At 44.2% G+C, this 25010-nt stretch overlaps 1 protein-coding gene across 1 annotated transcript; it reads left to right on the forward strand.

Moving 5' to 3' along the window:
• Positions 1-15936: 15936 nt before the first annotated feature.
• CCDC160 (coiled-coil domain containing 160) lies at positions 15937-24468 on the forward strand. The gene is made up of 3 exons (XM_045995584.1): positions 15937-16137; positions 17234-17291; positions 23067-24468. Exon 3 carries the CDS (start codon positions 23091-23093, stop codon positions 24060-24062), a length of 972 nt encoding a protein of 323 aa, XP_045851540.1. The 5' UTR covers positions 15937-16137; positions 17234-17291; positions 23067-23090; the 3' UTR covers positions 24063-24468.
• The last annotated feature ends 542 nt before the right edge of the window (positions 24469-25010 follow it).

Here is a 25010-nt window from a genome sequence, read left to right on the forward strand (position 1 = left end):
CCCTGATTTTCTTTTACATTTTTATATTTTACCAATTCCTACTTTGAATCTTTATTATTCTTTTTGGTGGGTGGCTTACTAAGTATTTCATTTAATCTTCTTTCTCTAGATTTTTAGGTTGAAAGTTGAAGTAATTGATTCAAGTACTTAGAAATTGCTTCTTTTCGAACATAGATATTTAGTGACCTAAATTTTCCACTAGGGTGCCTGGGTGGCTCAGTGGGTTAAAGTCTCTGCCTTCGGCTCGGGTCGTGATCCCAGGGTCCTGGGATCGAGCCCCAGTAGAGTCGGGCTCTCTGCTCAGCAGGGAGCCTGCTTCCTCCTCTCTCTCTCTGCCTGCCTCTCTGCCTACTACTTGCGATCTCTGTCAAATAAATAAATAAAATCTTAATAAATAAATAAAAAATAAATTTTCCTCTCAACACTGGTTAGCTACTTATAATAAATTTTGATGTATTGTATTTTCATTTTGATTCAGTTCAAAGGACTTTCTTTTAAACTTTATTTATCTTTTTAGTAATCTCTACACCCAATGTCGGAATCAAACCTACTACCCCAAGATAAAGAGTTGGATGCTTTATGCACTGAGCTGGTCAGATGCACCCAGTTCAAAGTACTTTTAAAAATCCTTTTGAATCTGTTTTGAATCCGTGTTTCATTTAAAAGTGTATTACTTAGTTTCTAAATGTTTGAGAATTTCCCAGATGTCTTTCTGCTATTGATTTCTAATTTCTATTGTGATCAGAGAACATACTTGGAATCCTTTTTTTTAAAATATTGTATTTATTCATTTGAGAGAGATAGAGAGAGAGAGATAGACAGAGATCACAAGCAGGGGGAGATGCAGAGGGAGAGGGAGAAGCAGACTCCCTGATGATCAGGGAGTCCTATGTGGGGCTCAATCCCAGGACCTCAGGTTTATGACCTGAGCCGAAGGCAGATGCTTAACCATCTGAGCCATCCAGGCGCCCCATTTTGAATCCTTTTAACTGCATTAAGACTTATTTTATGGCTCAGAATATGTTCTATCTTAGTCAATGTGTGTACTTAAAAAGAATATCCATTCTGCTGCTGCTGGTGGAGTTTTCTGTAACCATCAATTAAGTCCAATTGCTGATAATGTCATTCAGGTCTTCTATATCCTTAATGATTTTCTGTCTACTTGTCTTATTTCTTGAGAGGGGCGTGTTGAAGTCTCCAGCTATAATTGTGAGCTTGTCTATTTCTCTTTGCAGTACTATCAGTTTTTGCTTCATGTAATTTGAAGCTCTGTTATTGAGCATATAAATATTTATCAAGTTATCTTGAAAAATTGACCCCTTACACATTATGAAATGATACTCTTTATCCCTGATAACAGTTTTTATTCTGAAATCTACTTTGCCTGATAGTGATAGAACTACTTCACCTTTCTTTTGATTAGTGTTAGCACAGTATCTTTATCTATTCATTTAGTTTTAACCTATTCATCTTTATATTTAAAGTTTCTAACATAACACAATAAAAAATAAAATGTTATGTTAATACGAAAAAAGAAAAAGTTTCTTAAAAGTGGCATTAATGAGGGGCGCCTGGGTGGCTCAGTGGGTTAAAGCCTCTGCCTTCGGCTCAGGTCATGATCCCAGGGTCCTGGGATCGAGCCCCGCATCGGGATCTCTGCTCCGCAGGGAGCCTGCTTCCTCCTCTCTCTCTGCCTGCCTCTCTGCCTAGTTGTGATTTCTCTCTGTCAAATAAATAAAATATTAAAAAAAGTGGCATTAACGAATCCTGTCTCATTATCCATGTTGCCTTTTTTTTTTTTTAAAGATTTTATTCCCAAGAAATCTCTACCCCCAAGGTGGGGCTTGAACTCACAATCCCAAGATCAGGAATCACATGCTCCACAACTGAGCCAGCCAGACGTCCCTGACAATTGCTCCCTTTTAATCTGGGGGATACTAACCATCTCTATTTAATGTAGTTATTGATTTGTTTGCGTTTAAGTCTACCTTTTTACTATTTACTATCAAGTTGTCCCATCTCTTCTCTGATCCCTTTTCTGCCTTCCATTGGATTAACCAAGTATTTTGAATTATTACTTCTCATCTCTTTTGTTGACTCAGTAATTATAACTCTTTGTAGTGTTATTATACTGCTCATTTTTTAAGGTATATAGTACAGCAAGTTCTCTCTTTTACAGCTACACTGTAAAAACGACCCTGCAAGATGAACCATGCAAAGAGATCTTAATAACTAATAAGAAAAGTAACAGTTGTTCTGTGCTCTTAAAATTTCTTATCAAAATATTCAAACTCTTTCTAGTGTTGTTTATAAATGTATAGAGAAATAAAAATAAAGTGAATATTCATTTAGTACATTACAAATTAAAATATAAGAAGCTTTGAGAATTAAAGTGCTTTGATTCTTTGTTAAAAAAAAAAAAACTTGGGGCGCCTGGGTGGCTCAGTGGATTAAGCCGCTGCCTTCGGCTCAGGTCATGATCTCAGGGTCCTGGGATCGAGCCCCGCATCGGGCTCTCTTCTCCGCAGGGAGCCTGCTTCCTCCTCTCTCTCTGCCTGCCTCTCTGCCTACTTGTGATCTCTCTCTCTGTCAGATAAATAAATAAAATCTTAAAAAAAAAAAAAAAAAACTTAACCGGGCACCTGAGTGTCTCAGTCGGTTGGGCATCTGACTCTTGATTTCAGCTCAGGTCGTGATCTCAAGGTCGTGAAATCAAGCCCCACGTGGGTCTTGGTGCTCAGCAGAGTCTCTGCTTGACAATCTCCCTTTCCTTAGCCCTCTGCCCATTGCCCCAGCCCCCACTCTCTCTCTAAAATAAAAATAAATCTTTTTAAAAAATTTATCGGGGGTGCCTGGGTGGCTCAGTCCTTAGGCATCTGACTTCGGCTGGGGTCATGGTCCCAGGGTCCTGGGATCGAGTCCCACATTGGGCTCCTTGTTCAGCAGGGAGCCTGCTTCTCCCTCTCCCATTGCCACTCCCCATGCTTGTGCTCTCTCTCTCCGACAAATAAATTAAAAAAATTTTTTAAAGATTTTATTTGTTTAACAGAGACAGAGAGAGAGAGAGAGAGAACACAAGCAGGGAGTGTGGGAGACAGAGAAGCAGGCTTCCCATTGAGCAGGAAGCCCAACGCAGCCTCATCCTAGGACCCTGGGATCATGACCTGAGCCGAAGACAGACACCTCACGACTGAGCCACCCAGGCGCCCCCATAAAAAAACCTCTAAAAAAATTTTATCTAGAAGACTTCCTCCTCCAGGAATATAGTATAGACATATTTTCCCCTATTTCTCCCTCTAGGTACAACTGAAAGTCCTGTACAGTACATAAAAACAGACATGAGAAGACTGAAAGTTGCATAACAGCAGGCACACCATCCTGGCAAGGGATCTTGGGACCCGAGGAACAACATGGCGTCGAGTTCCCTGAGTTCTCTTTTTGCCTCACATACCTCAGACACGGAGATGACCAAGTCGGCAACCCAGAAATGCTAACAGGAACACACAAAAAACCCCAGGAAAAACCGCCACTCTTTAAGCCAAAAGACCAGGAAAGGGATAGACTGGCAAGAAAGAAAACATGTTGTATTAACCGCCAAACATTCTAGAAAAATCTGTGGTCCCGCCCCAGCCATAGTAGCAAATGCTGAGTGGATGGCTAGAATTGCACGCAACAGCCCCATCAACACGGTGCCAGAAAAGGCCAGATCAGGAGCCAGGACTCCCGTCGGCAGACCCATAACAATCTTCCCCTCTCTCTCCCTCTCCCAATGAAGTGTCCGTGGAGACCACATGGAGAACTTGGACTTACCCCAACTGGCAGAAATGTTATACTCCTTTCCCTCTCTGCTGGAGTAGTGTCAGAGGTAACACGAACTGCGGAAAATGGATTGGGAAACTTTCCCTCCCCTTCTGTTTTCTGGTTTTGATTCAGCAAAATTGGAGTTAAATCTTTAAACATTCGGTAGAATTCTCCAGCGAAGCCATTCGGGCCTAAAGATTTCTTTGGAGGATTTTTTTACGTTATGAATTTATCTTGGGTATAGCAAATCCCTTGAAAATCACACACATACACACAAAACCCCTCTCAGAGCTAGTGTACCAATATAGCAAGGTAGCGGGACACAAGATCAACATACAGAAACTGCTTGTATTTCTATACTCCAGCAATGAATACTCCGGAAGTGAAGTTGAGAAAATACTCTTATTTATAATAGCATCCAAAAGAATGAAACACTTAGGAATAAATTTAACACAAAAGAAGCACAAGACTGAAAACTACATAACATTGGTGGGTTTTTGGGGGGGGAGTTAAAGCAATGATTGCTTTATTTTTTTAAGTTTGTTTGTTTGTTTGTTTGTTTTTAAGTAATTTCTACACCTAGTGTAGGGCTCAGAATTATGACCCCCCCAAGATCAAGAGTTGCATGTTCTTCTGACTGAGTCAGCCAGGTGCCCCTACAAGATATATATATATTTTTTTATTTGATAGAGAGAGTGTACAAGTAGGCAGAGAGGCAGGCAGAGAGAAAGGGGGAGGCAGGCTCCCTGGGAGCCCAGGACCCTGGGACCATGACCTGAGCCAAAGGCAGAGGCTTTAACCCACTGAACCACCCAGGCGCCCCAAACTGTTCCTTTTTTAAGGTGATAGTTTATAAACTCTTCAAAATAAGGAGGCCTTTTCTCATAAGAAGGAATAAAAACTTCTTATAAGCTGAAAGTTTTTCCAGACAGGCTGAGTTCATATATATATTTTTTTCTTTTTTAAGTAAGCTCTACACCCAACTTGAGGCTCAAACTCATCACCCTGAGATTAAGAGTTGCATGTTTTACCCACTGAGCCAACCAGGGGCCACCATTTGTTTATCCCGTACCCTGGTTATACTCATCTCAGCTACTTGAACCAGTGGCTTAGAGATGAGATATTCTTGTGGTTACCGCCTATCCTGCTCCCCTTAAATCTATGGTGTATATTCCTGTTAATGACTGATTGTCCCTCCTGGTTGGGTCATTACTCTGTGCTAGGGATGCTGTTTTTAACCTTGTTCCAAGTTTTTATCTTTTTTTTTCACATGAGGTTCTGCCTTTATCCCAGTTATTAAGGGATATATACTGACTATATGAATTCTTTTTTTTTTAAGATTTTATTTATTTATTTGACAGACAGCGATCACAAGTGAGCAGAGAGGCAGGCGGGGGGTGGGGGGGAAGCAGGCTCCCCGCTGAGCAGAGAGCCCGATGTGGGGCTCGATCCCAGGACCCTGAGATCATGACCTGAGCCGAAGGCAGAGGCTTTAACCCACTGAGCCACCCAGGCGCCCCTATCCGAATTCTTTTAATATACATTTTAATGGTAGAGGTAGGGCCATGAAGGCATCTTTTTCTGCCATTTCCTTATGTTACTGACAATTCAGTGCATCAGAAAAGGTCCCCAAATTAAGTACTTGTTCAGGGAGATAGAGTAACAAGGGGAAAGTTATACAACTATAACATGCCAAATAAGAAACAGATCGTGGGTCGGAAACAGTCACAACTGTAGAAAGAAATGACAGCCAAGGAGCAATTGAACAGTGGGGACTGCTCGTCCAGGGCAGTTGAAATCGTCAGCAAGAAGTGTGTTTTCCTTCTTGGCGTCTCACTTTGTTCTTCCTGGAATTCCCATCACTGCTTTTGGCCTCTTACTCTTTCTAGGTACAGCGTTTTTGGAGACCCTGTCCCAGGCTGTGAGAGCTTGTCAGTGACTCAAAGCCTGAGGAGTTCTCTGCTTGTCTTACTGCTATAGGGAAGGAAGTGTGCTGTTTTGTTTTGTTTTTAAAGATTTATTTATTTATTTATTTATTTATCTGACAGACAGAGATCACAAGTGGGCAGAGAGGCAGGCGGAGAGAGAAGGAAGCAGTCTCCCCACCAAGCAGAGATCCCGATGCGGGGCTCGATCCCAGGACCCTGGGATCACGATCTGAGCCGAAGGCAGAGGCCCAACCCACTGAGCCAGCCAGGCACCCCCCTCAATTTTCATTTTTACAAGATCACTCTGGTTGCTGTGGAGAGAATGGATCGGTTAGAGGGGGAAAGGAGCAGAGGACATCCATTGAGGAGTCTACTGAAGTAATATAGAAGGTCGATGTTAGGAGCTTAAGGCAGAATGGTGGCTGAGGAAATGTAGAAATGAGAAGAAGCAGATCCGAGTCCCGAGGAATAGTCATTTAGGAATCATATTGGAAATTGAGGCGTTGTGAAAGCCAGAAGCTGGTTCCAAGAGGGAAGGAATAATCAGATGTGTCAGAAACTGTGGAGAGGTTGAATAGATAGAAATGAAAAGTATGTCAAATTGATACGGCAGCTTCATGATCTTTTCTGCCCTCTGTAAAAGGAGTTGTAGTGGACCCAGAAGCTATGTTGAAGTGGACCAAAGAAGAGGAAGTGGGTTTCTGTTTCTAGCATGACATCACTGCCGAAGACAACAAAAAGTGCTTATTAATGCAGAAGAAAACTGGGGCGCCTGGGTAGCTCAGTTGGTTAAGTGTCCAACTCTTGGTTTTGGCTCAGATCATGACCTCATGGTTGTGAGACCACGCGGGGCTCTGCAGTCAGTGCAGAGTCGGCTTCAGATTCTTTCTCCCTCTCGCTCTGCCCCTCCCCGCTCCCTCTGCCGCAAATAAATAAATAAAATATGGTCATCTGTTGGAGAGAGAGATAGAGCATGAGCTGGGGGTGAGGAGAGGGAGAAGCACACTACCCAGTGAGGAAGGAGCCCGAGGCAGGGCTCGACCCCAGGACCCTGGGAGTATGACCTGAGCCAAAGGCAGACACCTAGCTGACTGAGCCAGCCAGGTGCCCCAATAAATAAAATCCTTAAAATAATAGACGACAAAAGATCTTAAAAGCCTCAATGATCGGGGGCGCCTGGGTGTCCCAGTGGGTTAAAGCCTCTGCCTGGATGCCTGGGTGGCTCAGTGGGTTAAGCCTCTGCCTTCAGCTCAGTTCATGATCTCAGGGTCCTGGGATCGAGTTCCGCATCGGGCTCTCTGCTAGGCAGGGAGCCTGCTTCCTCCTCCTCTCTCTCTGCCTGCCTCTCTGCCTACTTGTGATCCCTGTCTGTCAAATACATAAATAAAATCTTAAAAAAAAAAGCCTCAAAGATCTGCAAGGTAAGGCATTATCATGATAAAACCTAAGAGACTGTGAGAACACAGAGGGGTGAAGTAATGAAATCAGCTTTGGACAAAGACAACTGTGGTATTTGGGGAGTTTGAGGATTTCAACTTTGCAAAAGCCACCCAAAACCTAGGGGTAAAAGACGCAAACCCAGAAAACAATTATTTTTTTTTAAGATTATTTATTTATTTATTTATTTGACAGACAGAGATCACAAGTAGGCAGAAAGGCAGGCAGAGTGAGAGGGAAGCAGGCTCCCTGCCTAGCAGAGAGCCCGATGTGGGGCTCGATCCCAGGACCCTGAGATCATGACCTGAGCCGAAAGCAGAGGCTTTAACCCACTGAACCACCCAGATGCCCCCCCCAGAAACCAACTAAAGGTGGAAAATCTAATAGAAGTCCTCTTCCCATTAAATGTGTGTCCAAATGGAATAAATCCTTGTGAAGGAGAATGGAATTTGCTCTCCCACCCACTCTCCCCGGCAACGACAAAGGAATATTGCCTTGGTGGTGCCAAGCAGGACAGAGGAAAATATTGGCCCAGAAGCTGTCATCATGTTGCCCTAATTCCCACTGCCTGGGGGACTCCAGACATGTCTAGCCATAAATTTAAAGTGATCCTGGCCTGTGAATGTTTCCAGACACTCAGCAAAAGCAAGCAGAGATCCTGTGCTGAGGAAATTCACCTCTGTCCTAGATCTCAAGAATGTATTCACATCATTTTATAAGGAAAGCGTGCAGCTTACAAAAGTTAATAGCCGAACAAAGAATTGAATTACTGCAAGTGAGAACTGGCAAAAGTAACCGACTGCAGAGCCATATCCTTAAATAATTTAAATGCTGGAATTATTATTTATGTATGTATTTCTTTATGTATATATGCATTGTATGTATGTATTTAAGTAGGCTCCATGCCCAATGGACTTAAACCCACAGCCCTGAGATCAAGAGTCACACACTCTACTGACTGAGCCAGCCAGGTGCCCCTAGATACTGGATTTATTAAACACAGAATATAAAGAACTATGCTTACTATGTTTAAATAAATAAAAATGTGTGTGGGGAACAAGGATTTCTAAAGAATTCTAGAGATACTTGAAAAATTATTTCATCAAACTTCTAGGAGTAAAAAAAATCATGATTGAAATTAAGAACTCAATTGAAGAGATTAAGAGCAGATTAGACCCAATTAATTAGACAATTAGTGAGCTGGAGGACATTTCAGGAAAAAATTGTTTATAAGAGAACTGAAAGCTCTGATCACAAGAAAAAAAATTTGTCACTGTGTGATAAAGGCAGATGTCAACTAGACATTGTGGTGATCATATCACAATATACACAAATGTGTATTGTACACCTGAAACTAATATAATATTATATGTCAATAATCTCACTTTAAAAAAGAAATTATTTAGGGGCACTGGGTGGCTCAGTTGGTTAAGCGTCTGCCTTCAGCTCAGGTCATGATCCCAGGGTCCTGGGATCCAGCCCTGCATGGGGCTCCCTGCTCAGTGGGGAGCCTACTTCTCCCTCTCCCACTCCCCCTGCTTGTGTTCCCTCTGTCGCTGTCTCTTTCTCTCTGTCAAGTAAATAAGTAAAATCTTTAAAAAAAAATAAATTATTTGTAAAACAGCACAGAAAAGCAAAAAAGTAAAATATATGAAAAAGGTACAAAATTTTTTTGTAGGCTGGTTTTGTTATTTGGTCAGGTTTTTTTAAATTTAAAAATTTTTTTTTTATTTTGTTTATTTGACAGACAGAGATCACAGGTAGGCAGAGAGGCAGGCAGAGAGAGAGGTGGAAGCAGGCTCCCCGCTGAGCAGAGAGCCCCATGTGGGACTTGATCCCAGGGCCCTGAGATCATGACCTGAGCCGAAGGCAGAGGCTTTAACCCACTGAGCCACCCAGGCGCCCCTTATTTGGTCAGTCTTAAATCAAGTCATATAACGTAACGTCTAGTTGACGGTACTGGGACAACTGAATGTCCACATGCAGAAGAACTGTTAGTCAATTCTCTCTTTTTCTTATAAAATGTCACTTGGCTTTTATCACTGGCATTATGGAGTCCACAGAAGTGCCCCCTTTGCTGTCTGTGCATGAACTGACCAGTGGCCAACAAGCTTTGAAAGAAGTGACGTGATTGGTGGGTGATCGTGACCCACATCCATCAATTACCTTGTTTTTTGTGGACTGAAAAGACAGCGGCAACGGCTGTACCTCCTGCAAGTACTCACAGTTAATACAGGATGGTAATGACAATGAAACTGTGTTGTGGAGAGGCTGGTGTTATTTAACTAAACTATGGTAACTGATATCTGTGCATATTGGAACCTTCAAGTGCTATGTATCTCTCCCATATAGTACAAGATCCTTGCAATACTGGGTTTCCCTTAATTGCCTCCCAACATTTGGGCTGTCTTTGTCATATACTTTTCTTTCTGCTTATGCTACAAACCCATAAAATATTGATCATTTTTGCATCATTTTTGAAATTTTTATTTATTTATTTGACAGACAGAGATCACAAGTAGGCAGAGAGGCAGGCAGAGAGAGAGAGGAGGAAGCAAGCTCCCTGCTGAACAGAGACACCCTCCCCCCATACGGGTCTTGATCCCAAGACCCTGGGATCATGACCTGAGCCAGAGGCAGAGGCTTTAACCCACTGAGCCACCCAGGGGCCCTTTATGTATCATCAGAATAAGAAAACTGTCTTCCTACCTACCCCCTATTTACTGTTTTGAGGGTTCTGCATGTCTTTGTATAGATCCAGATTTTTAAAAAGATTTTATTTTTAAGGACTCTTTACACCCAGTGTGGGACTGGAACTTACAACCTCAAGACCAAGAGTCGTATGCTCTTCTGACTGAGCTAGCCAGCCGCCCCCATATAGATCCAGATTTTCATCCTATATGAGGCCTGAAGGATTTCCTTTAACATTTCTTGGAGTTCAGGTCTCTTGGAGCTGAACTCTTTCAGCTTTCGTATATCTGAAAGAAAAAAAAAATCTTTATTTTGCCTTTGTTTCGAAAGATCCATTTACTGGGTGAAGAAGTCTAGGTTGACTTTTTTTTTCTTTCACTACTGTAAAGATGTTCCTCTGTCCTCTAGCTTGCCCTTTTTCTGATGAGAAATCTCCTATCTTTTTTTTTCCCCTTCTGGCTCCTTTTAAGATTTTCTCTATGACTGGTTTCAAGCAATGTGTTTATCATGTGTCTTGGTATAGTTTTCTTCATGTTTCTTGTGCTTGGGGCTGGTTGATCTTACTAATTGTTGAGTGCCCAGTACTTAGCACTCTACCTGACATGTTGCAGATAAATCAATAAATATTTTCTGACTCAAACTAAATGATTTTGTCAGGTAAAGCCACCACATGAATGCATCTATTTGGATCTTCACATATTTTCAATTTGTTAAACCAAAATAATTTTCACTGACAAGTATGACATTTTGCTGTGGGCTCTTACTCTCCCTCTGGCTGCCCCCACCCACTGCCCCCACTTCAAGCTCCAGGAAATCTGAATTATTTTGGATTTTCCAAACGACAGTTTATTTATTTATTTCCGTGCCTTCGTACATGCTATTCCCTCTGCTTTTATCTCTTTTGTCTGCCTGGAGGAGCACTGTTCATCTTTCCAGACAAGTTCAGTTGGTTCAACTTCTAAGGGGCTTAAGATTTCCTTGACTCAGGGGTGCCAGGGTGGCTCAGTGGGTTAAGCCTCTGCCTTCAGCTCAGGTCAGATCCCAGGGTCCTGGGATGGAGCCCCACATCAGGCTCTTTACTCAGCAGGGAGCCTGCTTCTCCCCCCCCCCCCCCCCCCCCCCCCCCGCTTGTGTTTCCTCTCTCGCTGTCTCTCTCTCTCTCTCTGTCAAATAAATAAATAAAATCTTTTTTAAAAATTCCTTGACTCCAACCCCTTTCCTATCTGATTGGCCACTGCTTCATTTGGGTCCATCCTAATTTTTTAAGAAGATTTCATTAATTTGAGAGACAGCATGAGAGAGAGAGAGAGTGAGCAAGCAGGGTGCAGGGGAGGAGGACAAGGGGAGGGCAGAGGGAGAGAGAGAAGCAGGCTCTCCACTGAGCAGGGAGCACAATCCGGGGCTCAGTCCTAGGGACCCTGGGATCATGACCTGAGCCAAAGGCAGACACTTAACTGACTGAGCCACCCAGGCGCCCTGAGCCCATCCTCATTTTGTAAGTACTTCCTTCTCTGCACTGATCACATTTGGCTATCTGAATACATCTAGCACATAGCCCAATTTTAGACACATTGAAGTGCACAGCGATCATTACTTGAATAAACAGGCATTGGGAGAAATTTAAGAAAAGGAAGAGAGAAATCAGGAGGATTCTCAATGCAAATCTTGTAGGACTAGTTAAATAGGGATTTTAATTTTTACTGCAAGTCACACTGAGATCCTTTGGGGCACGTGGGTGGCTCAGTTGGTTAAGTGTCCATCTTGATTTCGGTCAGGTCATGATTCTGGGGTCATGAGATGGAGGCCTGCGTCGGGCTCCTTGCTGAGCACAGAGCCTGCTTACGATTCTCTCTCCCACTCCTTCTGCCCCTCTCCCCCATTCATTTTCTCTCTCTATCTCTCTCACACTAAGAAAAATTAAGAACCCTTGTAGAATTCTGAGCAGAGTGGTAACATGATCTAACTTAATGGTTTATAATTGTCTCTCTGGATGTGTGTAGAGTCGATGGTGGCTGTGTTGTAAGTTGAATTGTGTCCCTCCCAGGAAGAGAAGCTCAAATTCTTACCCTTCAGTACCTGTGAATGCGCCCTTATTAGAACTAGGGTTTCTGTGGATTTAATGAAGTTAAGGTGAGGTCATATTGGATTAAAGTGGGCCCTAATTCAATAATGGATGTTCTTATTTTTTTTTAAGTTCTTTAAAAAATATTTTGTTTGTTTATTTGACAGAGATCACAAGTAAACAGAGAGGCAGGCAGAGAGAGAGGGAAGCAGGCTCCCTGCCGAGCAGAGAGTCTGATGTGGAGCTCGATCCCACGACCCTGAGATCATGACCTGAGCAGAGACTTTAACCCACTGAGCTACCCAGGTGCCCCACGGATGTTGTTATAAGAGGAGGGGGAGGCGCCTGGGTGGCTCAGTGGGTTAAAGCCTCTGCCTTCAGCTCGGGTCATGGTCCCAGGGTCCTGGGATCGAGCGCCGCATCGGGCTCTCTGCTCGGCAGGAAGCCTGCTTCCTCCTCTCTCTCTGCCTGCCTCTTTGCCTACTTGTGATTTCTCTCTGTCAAAGAAATAAAATATAAAAAAAAAAATAAGAGGAGGGGAATTTGGGCACACAGACACACAAAAAGAGAAGATAGCTATGTGAAAACACACAGATACCCAGGGAAAACGCCATGTGCAGTCAGAGGCAGAGACTGGCGTGATGTGTCTACAAGCCAAAGAAGGCCACAGATGGGTAGCAACAGCTAGAAGTTAGGAGAGACAGATTTTCTCCCAGAGTGTCTGGATGGAATCATCCCTGCACACACCTTGATTTCAGTCTTTGGCTTCCAGCATGGTGAGAGAATGGGTCTGCTGTTTTAGGCCATCTAGGTTGTGATGCTTTGATGCAGGAGCCATAGGAAGCTAATACAGTGGCAAAGGTAGGAGCAGCTAGGAGGCCGCTGGAACATTCTAGACAAGAGATGGCGGGGTCCGGGATCAGGGTGGCAATGGTGGAGATGGTGAACAACATCAGATTCTGGGACATTATGAAGATCAAGGCAAAGGATCTGCCAATGTATACAAAAGTCATGGGGTGTAAGAAATGTTAGCCATTCTTCTCTGCGTGAATAATTTAAATACTTATCAACATACAATATACACCCAGAAGTGTATATTTTTTCATTGCCTCAAATATCCCAGGTTTGAGGCTATTCAAACAGGGATCATTCGTCAGGAAAGTGAAAAGAAGCTTATTTTGCTGTGTGATCAAAGGGTAAATCACATTATTTCTCTGGGTCTCAACATGCTACTTGGTAAGACAAGAAAATTGAGCTCCATCCTATGACTGTATGATTCTATTATTACCAGGAGCCTTGTTGCCTTGGTATTGATTCGTTTCCAGAGGCTAGTAAACTGTTTTCTGACTTCCATATTTGAGAGAACCGATCTCTAAGTCTGCAGTAGCCTTGAGCGCAGAACTCTCTGTCCTCTCTGTTGTTGATTTTCTGCCATTTGATCCTTTGAGTACATAAAAAAAGTGACCCACCATATTTAAAAATAGAAATACAGCAAGACCAAAGTAACCCTTTGTGCATTTTTTCAGGGATATGAGAGTGGAGTGGGGTTTCCTAAGGGGAGTCTGGGACTCCATCTGAAATAAAGATCTGGAATTTTGAGTCTTGAGACTTCAGAATCCCCTTCCTAGAGCACACTCTAAGCTAGCACCGTTTGTGTGCTTACATTTATATTTTTAGGAGGGTAATAAATTTATAAAAGAGGATGAATAGTACTAACCCTAATAGCAAACATTTATATAGGGGTTACTAAGTGTCAGGCATGGCTCTAAAGGTTTTGAAAGTATTAATTCACTCAATCCTCACAACGCTCCTAGGAGCTAGGCATAATTATTATTCCCATTGTACAAACAAGGAAACTGAGGCACAGAGCTATTAAGATTCTTTTAGTACATTAATAAGGGATCCTATATCAAGCAAAAATAAGTGGAACCCTTTTAAAATAATTAAAACAGAAATTATAAACGCAAGGCAATGTAGAGACTTAGTATGGAGAAAAGAGGTTTTGTCAGAATCCCACAGACTACTTCTGACAGTGTCCGTAACAAAACACCCATGACATTAGGCCTCTTCCTGCCTCCAGCCCTTGTTGACGCTGGTTCTCTAAAGAGGAAAAAGGAGACTGAGAACTAGGCCTCAGGGCTTCTGAATACAACTTCACCAGCTCCCAAACACCTGTTAGATCCGGTTCTCAAGAAGTTTTGAAGTTTCAAAATGTATCCTGGCATTGTTTGTTTGTTTCTTTCTTTCTTTCTTTCTTTTTCATAAAGATTTTATTTATCCGACAGAGATAAACACAGCGAGAGAGGGAACACAAGCTGGGGGAGTGGGAGAGGGAGAAGCAGGCTTCCTGCTGAGCAAGGAGCCTGATGTGGGGCTGGATTCCAGGACGCTGGGATCATGACCTGAGCTGAAGGCAGATGCCCTGCAACAGAGCCACCCAGGCGCCCCCTGGGCACTGTTTCTAAATCAGTCCCTTGCTGGGTCTGGAGAAATTTGTCCCTTTTCCAACTGTGTTTAAACCTTTCACTTGAGATTCCAGAGCCAATGTTTCATTTCTAGAAAATAGGGAGGAGCCTTTCTAAAAGTCAGAGGTTTTTTTTTTAATTTTTTTTATTTATTTCTTATTTTTTTATAAACATATAATGTATTTTTATCCCCAGGGGTACAGGTCTGTGAATCGCCAGGTTTACACACTTCACAGCACTCACCATAGCACATACCCTCCCCAATGTCCATAACCCTACCACCCTCTCCCGACCCCCGTTCCCCCCACAAACCCTCAGTTTGTTTTGTGAAATTAAGAGTCTCTTATGGTTTGTCTCCCTCCCAATCCCATCTCGGTTCATTTATTCTTCTCCTATCCCCCTAACCCCCCACGTTGCATCTCCACGTTCTCATATCAGGGAGATCATATGATAGTTGTCTTTCTCCGATAAGTCACAGGTTTTTTAAAAAACGATTATTTATTTATTCATGAAGGACAGAGAGAGAGATGGCAGAGGGAGAAGCAACCTCCTCACGGCGCAGGGAGTCCTATGTGGGGCTCGATCCCAGGACCTTGGGATCCTCACCTGAGCTGAAGGCAGACCCTTAACCGACTGAGCCACCCAGGCGCCCCTAAAAGTCACAGTTATCACAATCTTGAACCCCCCAGTCCCGCTCTGTTCAGGCCCCACAGCCTTTCGGGGGTCTATGGTTTGGTCAGGCCCAGCTGGGTCCACATTGTTATCAGTGTGTGTGGCCAACTTAGTGATGGTAGAATCAGCAGCGGGCAACCGGGCTAATCCCAGTGTGAGAAGAACATTGATTTATTCAACCAAATGCAGGGACTCGAGTCTCTAACATAATGAAGAACACGGGCTTGTTCCCCCGCAGCCAAATGCCGAAGTCGGAGCAAACTTTGAAGCTAGAAGAGAGCAGCGGTGTAGGACTGAGGGCGCCCCGATAGATTTTCACGCTCAGATGAACCCCGCAGTGCTTTGGGCAAGTTCCTGAGCTACCTGAGGGACACAAGCCCAGCCTCCCCCTGGGGCACAACGGGGGACAATGCTCTCCCGCCACCGGGGCCTTAGAACCCTGGCCGGAGGCAGAAATTCCGGCCAGACCAAGGTGCAGAGGCGCAGGGGTGAGCGTGGGGGTGGGCGACAGGGTGCACTGCCACATTGTCAGGGAGCCTGAAGCGCACCCGGGCCACTTTCCAGACCTAACCCTCTCCAAAGTCAGGCTGCGAAACGGCAGGCCTGGGGATGAGCCCTGCGCCACGCCCGCCTCCCCGCACAGTCGCCGGGTCCAGGTGGCTTTGTGAGTCACCCAGACCCTCCGTAATAAGCCCGCGGTGGGTGGGGCCGCCTCGCACTTTCTCGCCCCTTCCCAGCCGGACTCAGCTCTCGGTCGATTGAGCTCCCGTCGCCGGCGGGCCGCCGCCGCCCGCTGTGCCCGCCCCACCGGGCATGCTCAGAGCCCGGGCGGGCCCCGACTGGCGGCAGGCAGCGGCCGGCTCGCGGCTGCGGGCCCCGGCGCCCGGGTCCCTTTAAATCGGCCGGCCGGTTGCTAGGCAACGGCGCGGCCCGCGCTGGCGCTGCACTGCAGAGGCTCTATCCCGCGCCGGCCGGGCCGGGTCGCGGTGGCCAGTGCAGAGCCAAGGGCTGCCGCCCGCCGGTGGTGCCTGGCTTCGGGAAAGAAGGGCCAGGGCCCGCCGGACCGCACCCACGTCTCCAGGTACGTCTGCGCGCGGGAGCGCCGGGGCTTCCCCGGGCTCCCCGCTGAGGGACCCCGGGCCGAGACACCCGGTCCCCGCCCCAACCTCGGGAACACGCCCCCCCCCCCCCCCCCGCAGCTCTCTGCTCTCCTCTGAGCCCCTGGGGAGCCAGGGGAACAGGGCGTGGGAGTGGGGTGCGGAAGGAGGAGTGGGGTCAGGCCTTGCCCGCTGTCCCCTCCACCCCCCCTCAACTCCACCCGCCAGGGAGTAGGGACAGGGGAGGTGGGAGGGACGGCCCAGACCCGAGCCCCCTTCTCCCCACTGGAAGCAGCGATGGCAGGAGTTTGTTAACCATTTACGGAGAAAACCCCCAAACTATGCATGCACAGATAGACCTTTAGAGCAAGAATGTGACTTCCATACTAATAAAGTACTCAGCCTTTGGAATTAAGGTGACTCCGGATCTTTTCTTGTACGAGGAATAGTTTCACACTAATAACAAAGAATTGGGAGGGTCAAAAGCATTTCCAGGGCCCAGTTTTCAACGGTACTTTGCTTCACTCTCAGTATCTGCCAGACAATAGGGTAGACAGTCTATCCCGTGAAGTGAGCACTTGGCTCAAATGTTAGGACCCTGAGAGATTGAAGCAAAAAATCGAGATCACTTTCCTTTTTTACCGATTTCACAAATTAACCGGACTCTGGGGGAGGAAGGCAAGGCCTAGGCTCCAGCCTTCTGCTAACGTGGCTCTTGGCACACTCATTAATAACAAGCATGCTCCCTCGGCCACGAGCAGTGGCTCATTTGTTCAGTAGGTGCTAAAGGCTGGGAGTCTGGGAGACACCCTATGCAATACCTACCACCATGATTCTTGTCCTGTTTGATATTTGCATTGCTTGGGGACGGAAGGCGTGGTGGCGTAACAGTTGGGCAAGTGGGTTGGCAAGTTAAAAAGAAAACTTGCTTCAAAGTGTCTGGCATCACATTTTAGATAGGCCACACGGCATTCTAAGTATATCACTTGTCATTTTAAGCTGCATCTCGGATATAAACACGGATTTGGGCATTCTGGTTAATTATATTTTCTAATTATGCTGTGGGGATTTTATTTTCAGTTCAAACTGGAGAAGGAGAACAGCGGCATCTGATACAAGACCTTGGACGTCGGAGAGTGTAAGTACAGTTGTGCGGGCTGATATCTTGTTACTGTCGGTGTTCAGAAGCCCAGAGCCTCACCCAACATCAAGTCTTCAACCTCGTAACTAGATCGGTAATCTGCACTGTCGGTACACTCTCAAAAAAGCCTCATGAAAATACAAAAGCAAAAGGGTCCTGGGGGCTTTAACTAAGCTAAATAAACTTTGAGGGGAAAAAATAAAAGTCCTTTTCCTACCGTGTCCCCCGAAATACTACACCAGTGGAGAAGTTATTAGGCTGTACAAAAACTTGGTTAGAATCACAGCATTGTAGAATTTTTAGAAAGAATATCAAGGCTCATACATTCGAGAGATTGTTGTTGGTGGCTACTGTGTGTAGAGAAGCAAAGATGAGTAAGATGCCAGGAGATCACAATGTTTCGGTGAAGTAAAAGTATGATGAAATGCTGTGGAAGCAGCCTGGGGGGGGGGGGATCAGGAGTGCAGAGTCATCCTTGCTAATCTTCAGACTGGTACTCCCAACCGTGATATTTCTAAGGAGTTATCGGTGGCTCTGACAAACACTGGAGCATTTGGAAAGTTCTGGGCAAAGCAACTGGAGATAAAATGCAAATATCTTCAGTTGTGGAAAAGACTACCCTAGAATCTCTTTGGTTTCAGAAATGTGGGGGCCTCTGCCACCTTCGGGATTTGGGGCTGACTTTCCCCAAATTAATATAAGATTTGAGTCGAGAGTCCTCACTGCTTGTTTTAATAGCACCTACATTTTTTCCCCCCAGCTGACTCTTTCTGGGGTGTGAGAACTTCCCGCTGGCAACTTTGAAGCACTTCTCTTTGGAGAAGTGTTGGGTGGTTTGACTGGCTGGTTTCTGTTCCAAGGAAGGGGAAGGAAAATCTAAAAAAGAACAAAACCTGTTGTTTACAGGGGACTTTACAGTTGCTTCCGGTTACGGTTTTTATTCGTTTCTCTTAACCACCTGTGAAATGGGTATACATTGTCCCTATTTTATACCTGGAGAAACTGAGGCTCACAAAAGGTAATTTTCTCATTGTTCTAAAGTGTGGGAGTCAAGATATCTGCCTCCCCTCAAGATTCTTTCGCGATCATCCTCACACTCCGTTCCTTTCATGAGAACTTCCTTTGCCTTCGTCCGCACAATTTTGCACGCTAACAACGTGTTCCCCCACCTTGACTTCGGGCATTTCATTTGGGTCCTCATTTTGGTATTTAACATTTTTCTGCCAGCCAGTGATTCTCATGAGGGTGGAGAATGTAGAAGTTCCCCTAGAAGGGCCAGAATTTTCTCCAGTAAGGAGAGACGGTAATGATGGTAGTGCTTTGTGCCTGGGAACAGTGGAGGCAGAAAAAAAAGGCTGAGAACTACTGCTTTTAAGTGAGAACAGATCAGACAATTGAGCAAAGAAGCCAGACCAGTGACTTTCTTTGTAGCAGACTTTTTTTTTTCCTCCTTCCTTATTTTGGCCAAGCAGTTTTTCTGAGGGTTGGAAGAACTGAAACCATCCAAGAATAATGGGGAAAAGTTCCCTGCACTAAGAAGGGCCCTTTGTCTTCCCCTTGCTGCTCCTGAGCTGTGACTACAAGCCACGCCTGTAGTCCAGGCTGGCTTGGGGGGCTGAGGGCCCTGACGGCAGTTTGACCATCCCAGGTTGGAGAGGACCTTTTGCAACCGCCATTCCCAATTTATAAAGTTTGCAGTGAAGCACTCTGGCGGGGCGAGGGGGTGGGGGAAGCCTCTGGAGGTTTTCCAGAACTCTTTCCCAGTCCCTGCCTACCCCTGCCTGGAAGAATGATCGCATTTTGCAGACAGATGTAGATTTATGCAAAAGAGTTGGTCCTGAAAGTTTGAAATCAAATTCCAATGTAAATGAGATAAAGGCAACAGAAAAAAAAAGTCTTTGATTTTTAGCTTAGCAAATTTCCCTAAAGCATGTGATTTTAAAAAGGAATATTTTAGAAAACAAATAATTAGATTTCACATAGTTAACCACTTACCCACGTTAATGTGAGTCTATTCCCCAGGGCCCCCTACCTTGAAAATGGAAATGAGATGGTTTTGTGGGTTTCTCCTTTCACAGCAAATAGCTGTGCATTATTTTCCGGAGCTATTTGAGGGTAGCTGTGAATTCGCCTACGATTTTTATGGAATGGTTTGTCTGAAGATCCATAATAAATGATCACTCTGCTTAGCTCTCAACAATTCTTTTATGTGACATCACATTACATTATACATTTATTTGCAATTTCTTTTATCAGTGGTTCCCAAATTCTTGAGTGAATATAAACCACTTCCTTGAGTCAGGAGATCCCTTACTCTCCACCCAAATGCCCTCCTACTTTGCCACCAAAAAAGAAAGTCACCAGAGGATAAATGCTGATGTTTTCAGAGAGACACTAACTAGAAAAATCAGGAGTCTATTATTAATTTATGTCAGGCACAAGTGAGTAGATGTAGCCATATTACGGACACCCTTGTCTTAACAGTGCAGTCCCAAGGACTTCTGGGGGATTGCTGTCTTAGAGGACCATTAATGTTATTTTTTGCCACATGACTTCAGATTGTTTTCCTGTGTTCTGGCTTGTTTGTTTCTTGAAATTTTTCATCCCTCTTGGACCTCCTTCCCTTACCCTTTAGTCCTTCAGTGGCCAATGTAGTGTTGGGTAGGTAGGTACAGTAATAAACGCTCACAATTGATCCACTAAAAACACATGCTTATACTTTCAGTAATGGCTTCTGGTTTGATTTGCCCTGTGCTGCAACAAATTACCCAATCAAGTTTATTGAGAGCAAAATGGCTGCCCTAGCAGGGTAGAGGAGTGTCATTGTTTCAAAGCATATTCCTTGTCCTTGCCAGAGAATACTAATGTCATACTTGCTCTGCATAAAAAACAAACAGTGCAGTTTGGGAAGAGAAAATGAGACTGGCAGCTTTTACCCCCCAGTCTGGGCATTGCCATACTCTGTGACTAGATTTGGGAACAAGCCCTTGAAGAATAACTTGCCAATGAAAGAGGAAAAAAAGAGAGAAAGGAGGAAAAAGAAAGAATGAAAGAAAGAAAGAGAGAAAGAAAGGCAGCTCAGAGACCCCTTGACCCTGTCCTGTGTAAGCCATGGGAGGGAAATTCCAGAAGGCTTTTCAGACCTTGCTCTTTCTGTCCTTTGATATGTGACATGCAATTCTCCCTACCCTCCCCCCTTCATTTCTCCTCTCTCCTTTTGTGACCATTTAAAAAAAGTACCTAAGCTCTAAAAGTAGTGGGCTGTTTTCTTTCAGTTTGTGGAGTGAAACCAGCCAAAGAATAAAGAGAGTTTTAGAGCAAAACACTGACCTGGGAGACAGGGTCTCAGTTTTACCACTACAGGCTGTGTGGACTTGGTCAAGTCACCTGACTTCTCTAAGCCTCAGTTATAAAGTGAATGGACTCTTCCCAGTTCTTTGAAAAGCACTGACTGTATCAGGAAATGATACAGAGGCTCACGGAAGAAAGGTAGTGAAATTGTAGAGAAAAAAATACATACATGTTTTTGCCAGAGATTTATGTGGGAGGGTTGGAGATAGAAGTCACTTTCTCAAGGTGCAAAATTATTAATGAAAAAGGTTTTTTTCTGTTTTAACCTTTCTCTGTACCCAGGTCTCGATCTCAGATTTCTTGTTATCGCTATCTCCAGGGATACAGTGGCCTCCCCTTACTTGCCCCCTGCACGCCCCCCTTCCCGATCAATCTCACTAGTGCCTTTAATCCAGAGTCAGGTACGAGGAATAATAATCTGTCTCCCATGGCTGCCTGATTAGAAGCATTTGTATCTTTCACAGAATTGTCTGGTGAAACAGCAAATGCTAAAAAAGGTGACTGGCAATTAGCTTCACTGTCTTCTCTCTTTCCTCTGTTCCTTTCTCTTCCCACCACCGGGATAACTCCCAGCCATTTGCATTCGTATTTCTAAGAGAGGAGAGAAACCAGGATTAGGATGATCTTTCCCTTTAAGGAAAGATAGAGCATAGATGCTTCTGGGTGGTGGTTTAGTAGAATAGTAAAAGTCAGGACTATTTCAAGAGAAAGGAGATGATGCTTCAAAGGCAAACATAATACCATGAATTTCAAATCTCTGTTTATGAATGTGGTCTGGTTACCTAAACTTAAAGCTTGCTTTATGGCTTTTGAACCAATCATTCCAACACCTTCACTGGATATCTGTGTCTTTCCCTTTCCTCAGAACCAAGTAGTTGCCAGTGGGGAATGTACCCTTGGGGATAACGAGAACCTTCCCTCTTTCTTGGGTAGGATTAGGCATGTTCAGTACACACAGATAGCAAGTTTACTCTCTCACCATAGCAAGGGAAATCTAACGTCTAAACTACTTGTTGAGAAACATCCTGGAGAGATAATATGCCAAAAAATGGTTATCTCAGAGCCATAGGATTATGAGGGCGATTCCTTTTGTTTTGTGTGTGTTTGTGTGTGTGTGTGTGTGTGTGTGTGTGTGTGCTTTTCTGTATTTTCCCAAATTCTACAAAGAGGTTCCACTACTACTAGAATCTTTATATTATATGAAATGTCATATAAATATGTGTTACACACTAAATGATATTATAACATTATAATCTTTAAGAGTAGTAAAGAAAATATTGCTTTAAAAAAGAGGCACGGCAATTGCCATTCTCTGTCGCCAAGATAAAATCGTATTTATGTGCATGGGAAAAATAGATGCAGGCCTACTTTGGTTTTTCTCAGTGGCGATGCTGCAAATACATAGCAGCAAATGAATGTATGAACTGAATAAAGCAAAACCCCCTCCTTTTTCTTCCCCTTTGGCAATCGCTGCAGTTGCTAGTTTGGTGGTTTCAAATGTCAGCGGCCTTTCAGTGTGTGCTTGGGTCCTTCTTTCTCCCTGCTCTGGGGAGTAGTTATACTGGATCAGATATTTCCGTATGCTAGGAATGCCGTGTGTCATGGATTCTCTTTGAATAGGGAAGATTCCTTTTGGAACAAATAAATATCGTCTAATTTTTAGAAACTTGGAAAGTCGGTTGTCATTTGCTATGGTATGTTTTCACCTGAAAACTACACTTGGAGTCAGTATCTCAAGAAGAACACATTCGACAGCGTTAATATTTTCATTCGTTGGCATTCGGTTCTCATCATGAAATTGCTGTCAAAATGGATAGAATTCTGTACACTTGGCAGTCTTGTCTGAAAGCAAAGCCCAAGACTGGAATAGCAGGAATTTGCAGGTCAAGACAGAAGGGCATTTAGCAGAGTTACTCAGAAGGAAGTCTGCATGGTATACTTTACCAAAAGCAGCTCACGTTGCATTAAGCCCTGATGTTTTAGTCACTTTAAAGAATGACTAAAGAGTCCAATGCGAAAGAACTAGAAAAAAAAAATCAAGCACCTTGGAAGCACAGGTATTTGCCTACTATTAATAGGATGAAGCTGTTAATTCGAAATTACTTTGATTCTGGAGAAGCAGTTCATTTTTGTGTGTATGGTTGCTTTCCCATACAAATACCTTCTCTATAGTAAATAGCCCCAAGTGTCCACTGATTGGTTACACTGCGTAGCAATGGAGAATCTGAGCGCCGGAAGAGTCCGTGAAACTTAACTGGTGTTCCTTTCATAAAAGAGGGACCGGAAGCTCTCTCCGTGAGTTAGAGGGCGAGCTTCCTCAGCTACAGGTTCTTTCACCCGTGAACTACCACAAGTAGCTCTCCGCATTACACCAGCTTCCAGTGTAAAGAGTGTGCCTTGATTTTGAATTTTGTCTTTCAGGAATTGGACGACGTACCTGGAGAAATGGACGCTAGAAGAAAACACTGGAAGGAGAATATGTTTGCTCCTTTTTTTAGTGCACAGGATGTTCTAGATGAAGCTTCTCAGCCTGAATCTTCTTCTGAACAAATCACTTTAGATAAGGCCAATAGAATAGAAGGAATTTTTAATTTGTCTAGTAGAAAGTTTCAAGAAGAAAATAAATTTAAGAGGAAAGAATGTATTTCTCAACTAAATGAAAAAGAACAAGAACCAAATTTGAGAGAGAGAAAGATAAACCTTACAAAGAACGAAGCAGACACAAATTCTGTCTCCTGTGACTCATCTAATTTGGATGTGGTGACCGAAGAAAGCTTTAATAGCACAGAAGACCGTTCTACCTGGAGTACGAAGGAATTACCAACCCTACCACGACCAGACATGAAGAAGAAATTTACCGAAGGAATGTCTCCCAAACTGCGCCTGAATCTTTTGAATGAAGAACTGGAAGAACTTAACATGAAATGCAGGAAAATAGAAGAGGAATTCGAAAACGCCGAAAAAGAACTTTTGAACTCCAAGAAGGAAGTCTCCGCAAAACCCGTCAAGTTCCAGGAAACAGGGGGAGAAACTTCAAAGAAAGACTGGGAGCTTCAAGCTTTAAGAAATGACCTCTCCGAAAAAGCGACAAACGTCCAGAACCTAACCGAAGAGCTCCAGCAAGCCAAAGAGCTCATCCACAGGCTGAGCCTGGAGAACCGAGATTTGAAAGAGGCCGTTAGGAAACTCAAGCGGCAGACCGAGATCGGAAATGCACTCTTGAAGGAAGAGATGAAGCTGTACTATGAGCTAGAGATGGAAAAGATCCGCGGGGAGCTGGACGCCATCAAGAATGAGCTGAGAGCTGAGAAGACCCTGCAAGCCAGAAACAACAGGGCCCTAGAGTTGCTTAGGAAACACTTCGCTTCTGTGACGTCATCAAGCACCCTGGACAGCTTGACGGAGGATTTTTTTTAAAACTCAAAAAATAAAAAAAAAAGCCTTTCATGAGGCAAATCATGGAGCCAGATCAATGTTTCTTGTGCTTTCTTTGTGTGCTACTTAAAATGTGGGCGGTGGGAGGTCGTTGTTCGTTTGGGTGGAATCGGGCTATCCGTGAAAGTGTGTAAGCCTTACTTTCATAGCTTCTGTTTTCTCTTTCTCGTGACGGTATTACGAGAGTCCAGATGGAAATGAAGCTTCAGAAATCTCTTTTTTATATATATCCACTTCACTCAAAGACATGTAGTGACTCACCAAATCATTTACGAATACAAATCAACAGCCATTTTGTGATCTTGTGAGCAATATGTCCTTGGCACGTGAATATTCTTCCATCTGCGTGGGTTGATGTTAACAATAAAAATCTTGTTTGTGTGTATAAGCACAGCATGCGTCTCTGGGTCTTATAGCTGCCTGTTCAGTCAGACTCAATGGGACCCGAAAAATGTATCTGCTTTCTTTGAGATTCGACCTTAATTAGCCACATATAAACATCTCCGGAAAAAATGCAACTTCCCCGCCCCCTGCTGTTTTCCCCATGCTTTCTCCCTTGACCTGGCCACGGTTCCCATAGACTACCAGACGACTTAAGGGACATGGCTGTGACCTTTGCCTGAGCCCTGATTTTGTCAGCAATAGCTTCTGCGTTTTCTCGTGTTGGCCAGCAAGGGGCGTTGTTGACACAGTTCTTCCCAAATTCCACCAGGGAAAACTTACCAGCTCTCTGCCTGGTTTATGTCACCAGCAGGCCCTGACTGGCGTGAAAGGTATAAGATGTCACCTAGGTAAGCCGTTGGCCAGGTGGCTTGGTTTGTCTGGGAATCCAGTCCTGTCAGGGGCCCGGGCAATGACAATTTTGTACTTGCAGAGAATACAAATGTCCTGCTTCGGTCCTTTGGTGGAGATGTTAGGCCCATTGAGTCT

The sequence above is a fragment of the Meles meles genome, chromosome X (genome assembly GCF_922984935.1).
Source record: "Meles meles chromosome X, mMelMel3.1 paternal haplotype, whole genome shotgun sequence".
NCBI classification, from domain to species: Eukaryota; Metazoa; Chordata; class Mammalia; order Carnivora; family Mustelidae; genus Meles; species Meles meles.

Coding starts and splice junctions, on each gene's coding strand:
- CCDC160 (XM_045995584.1), top strand. CDS start 23,091: ATGGACGCTAGAAGAAAACACTGGAAGGAGAATATGTTTGCTCCTTTT.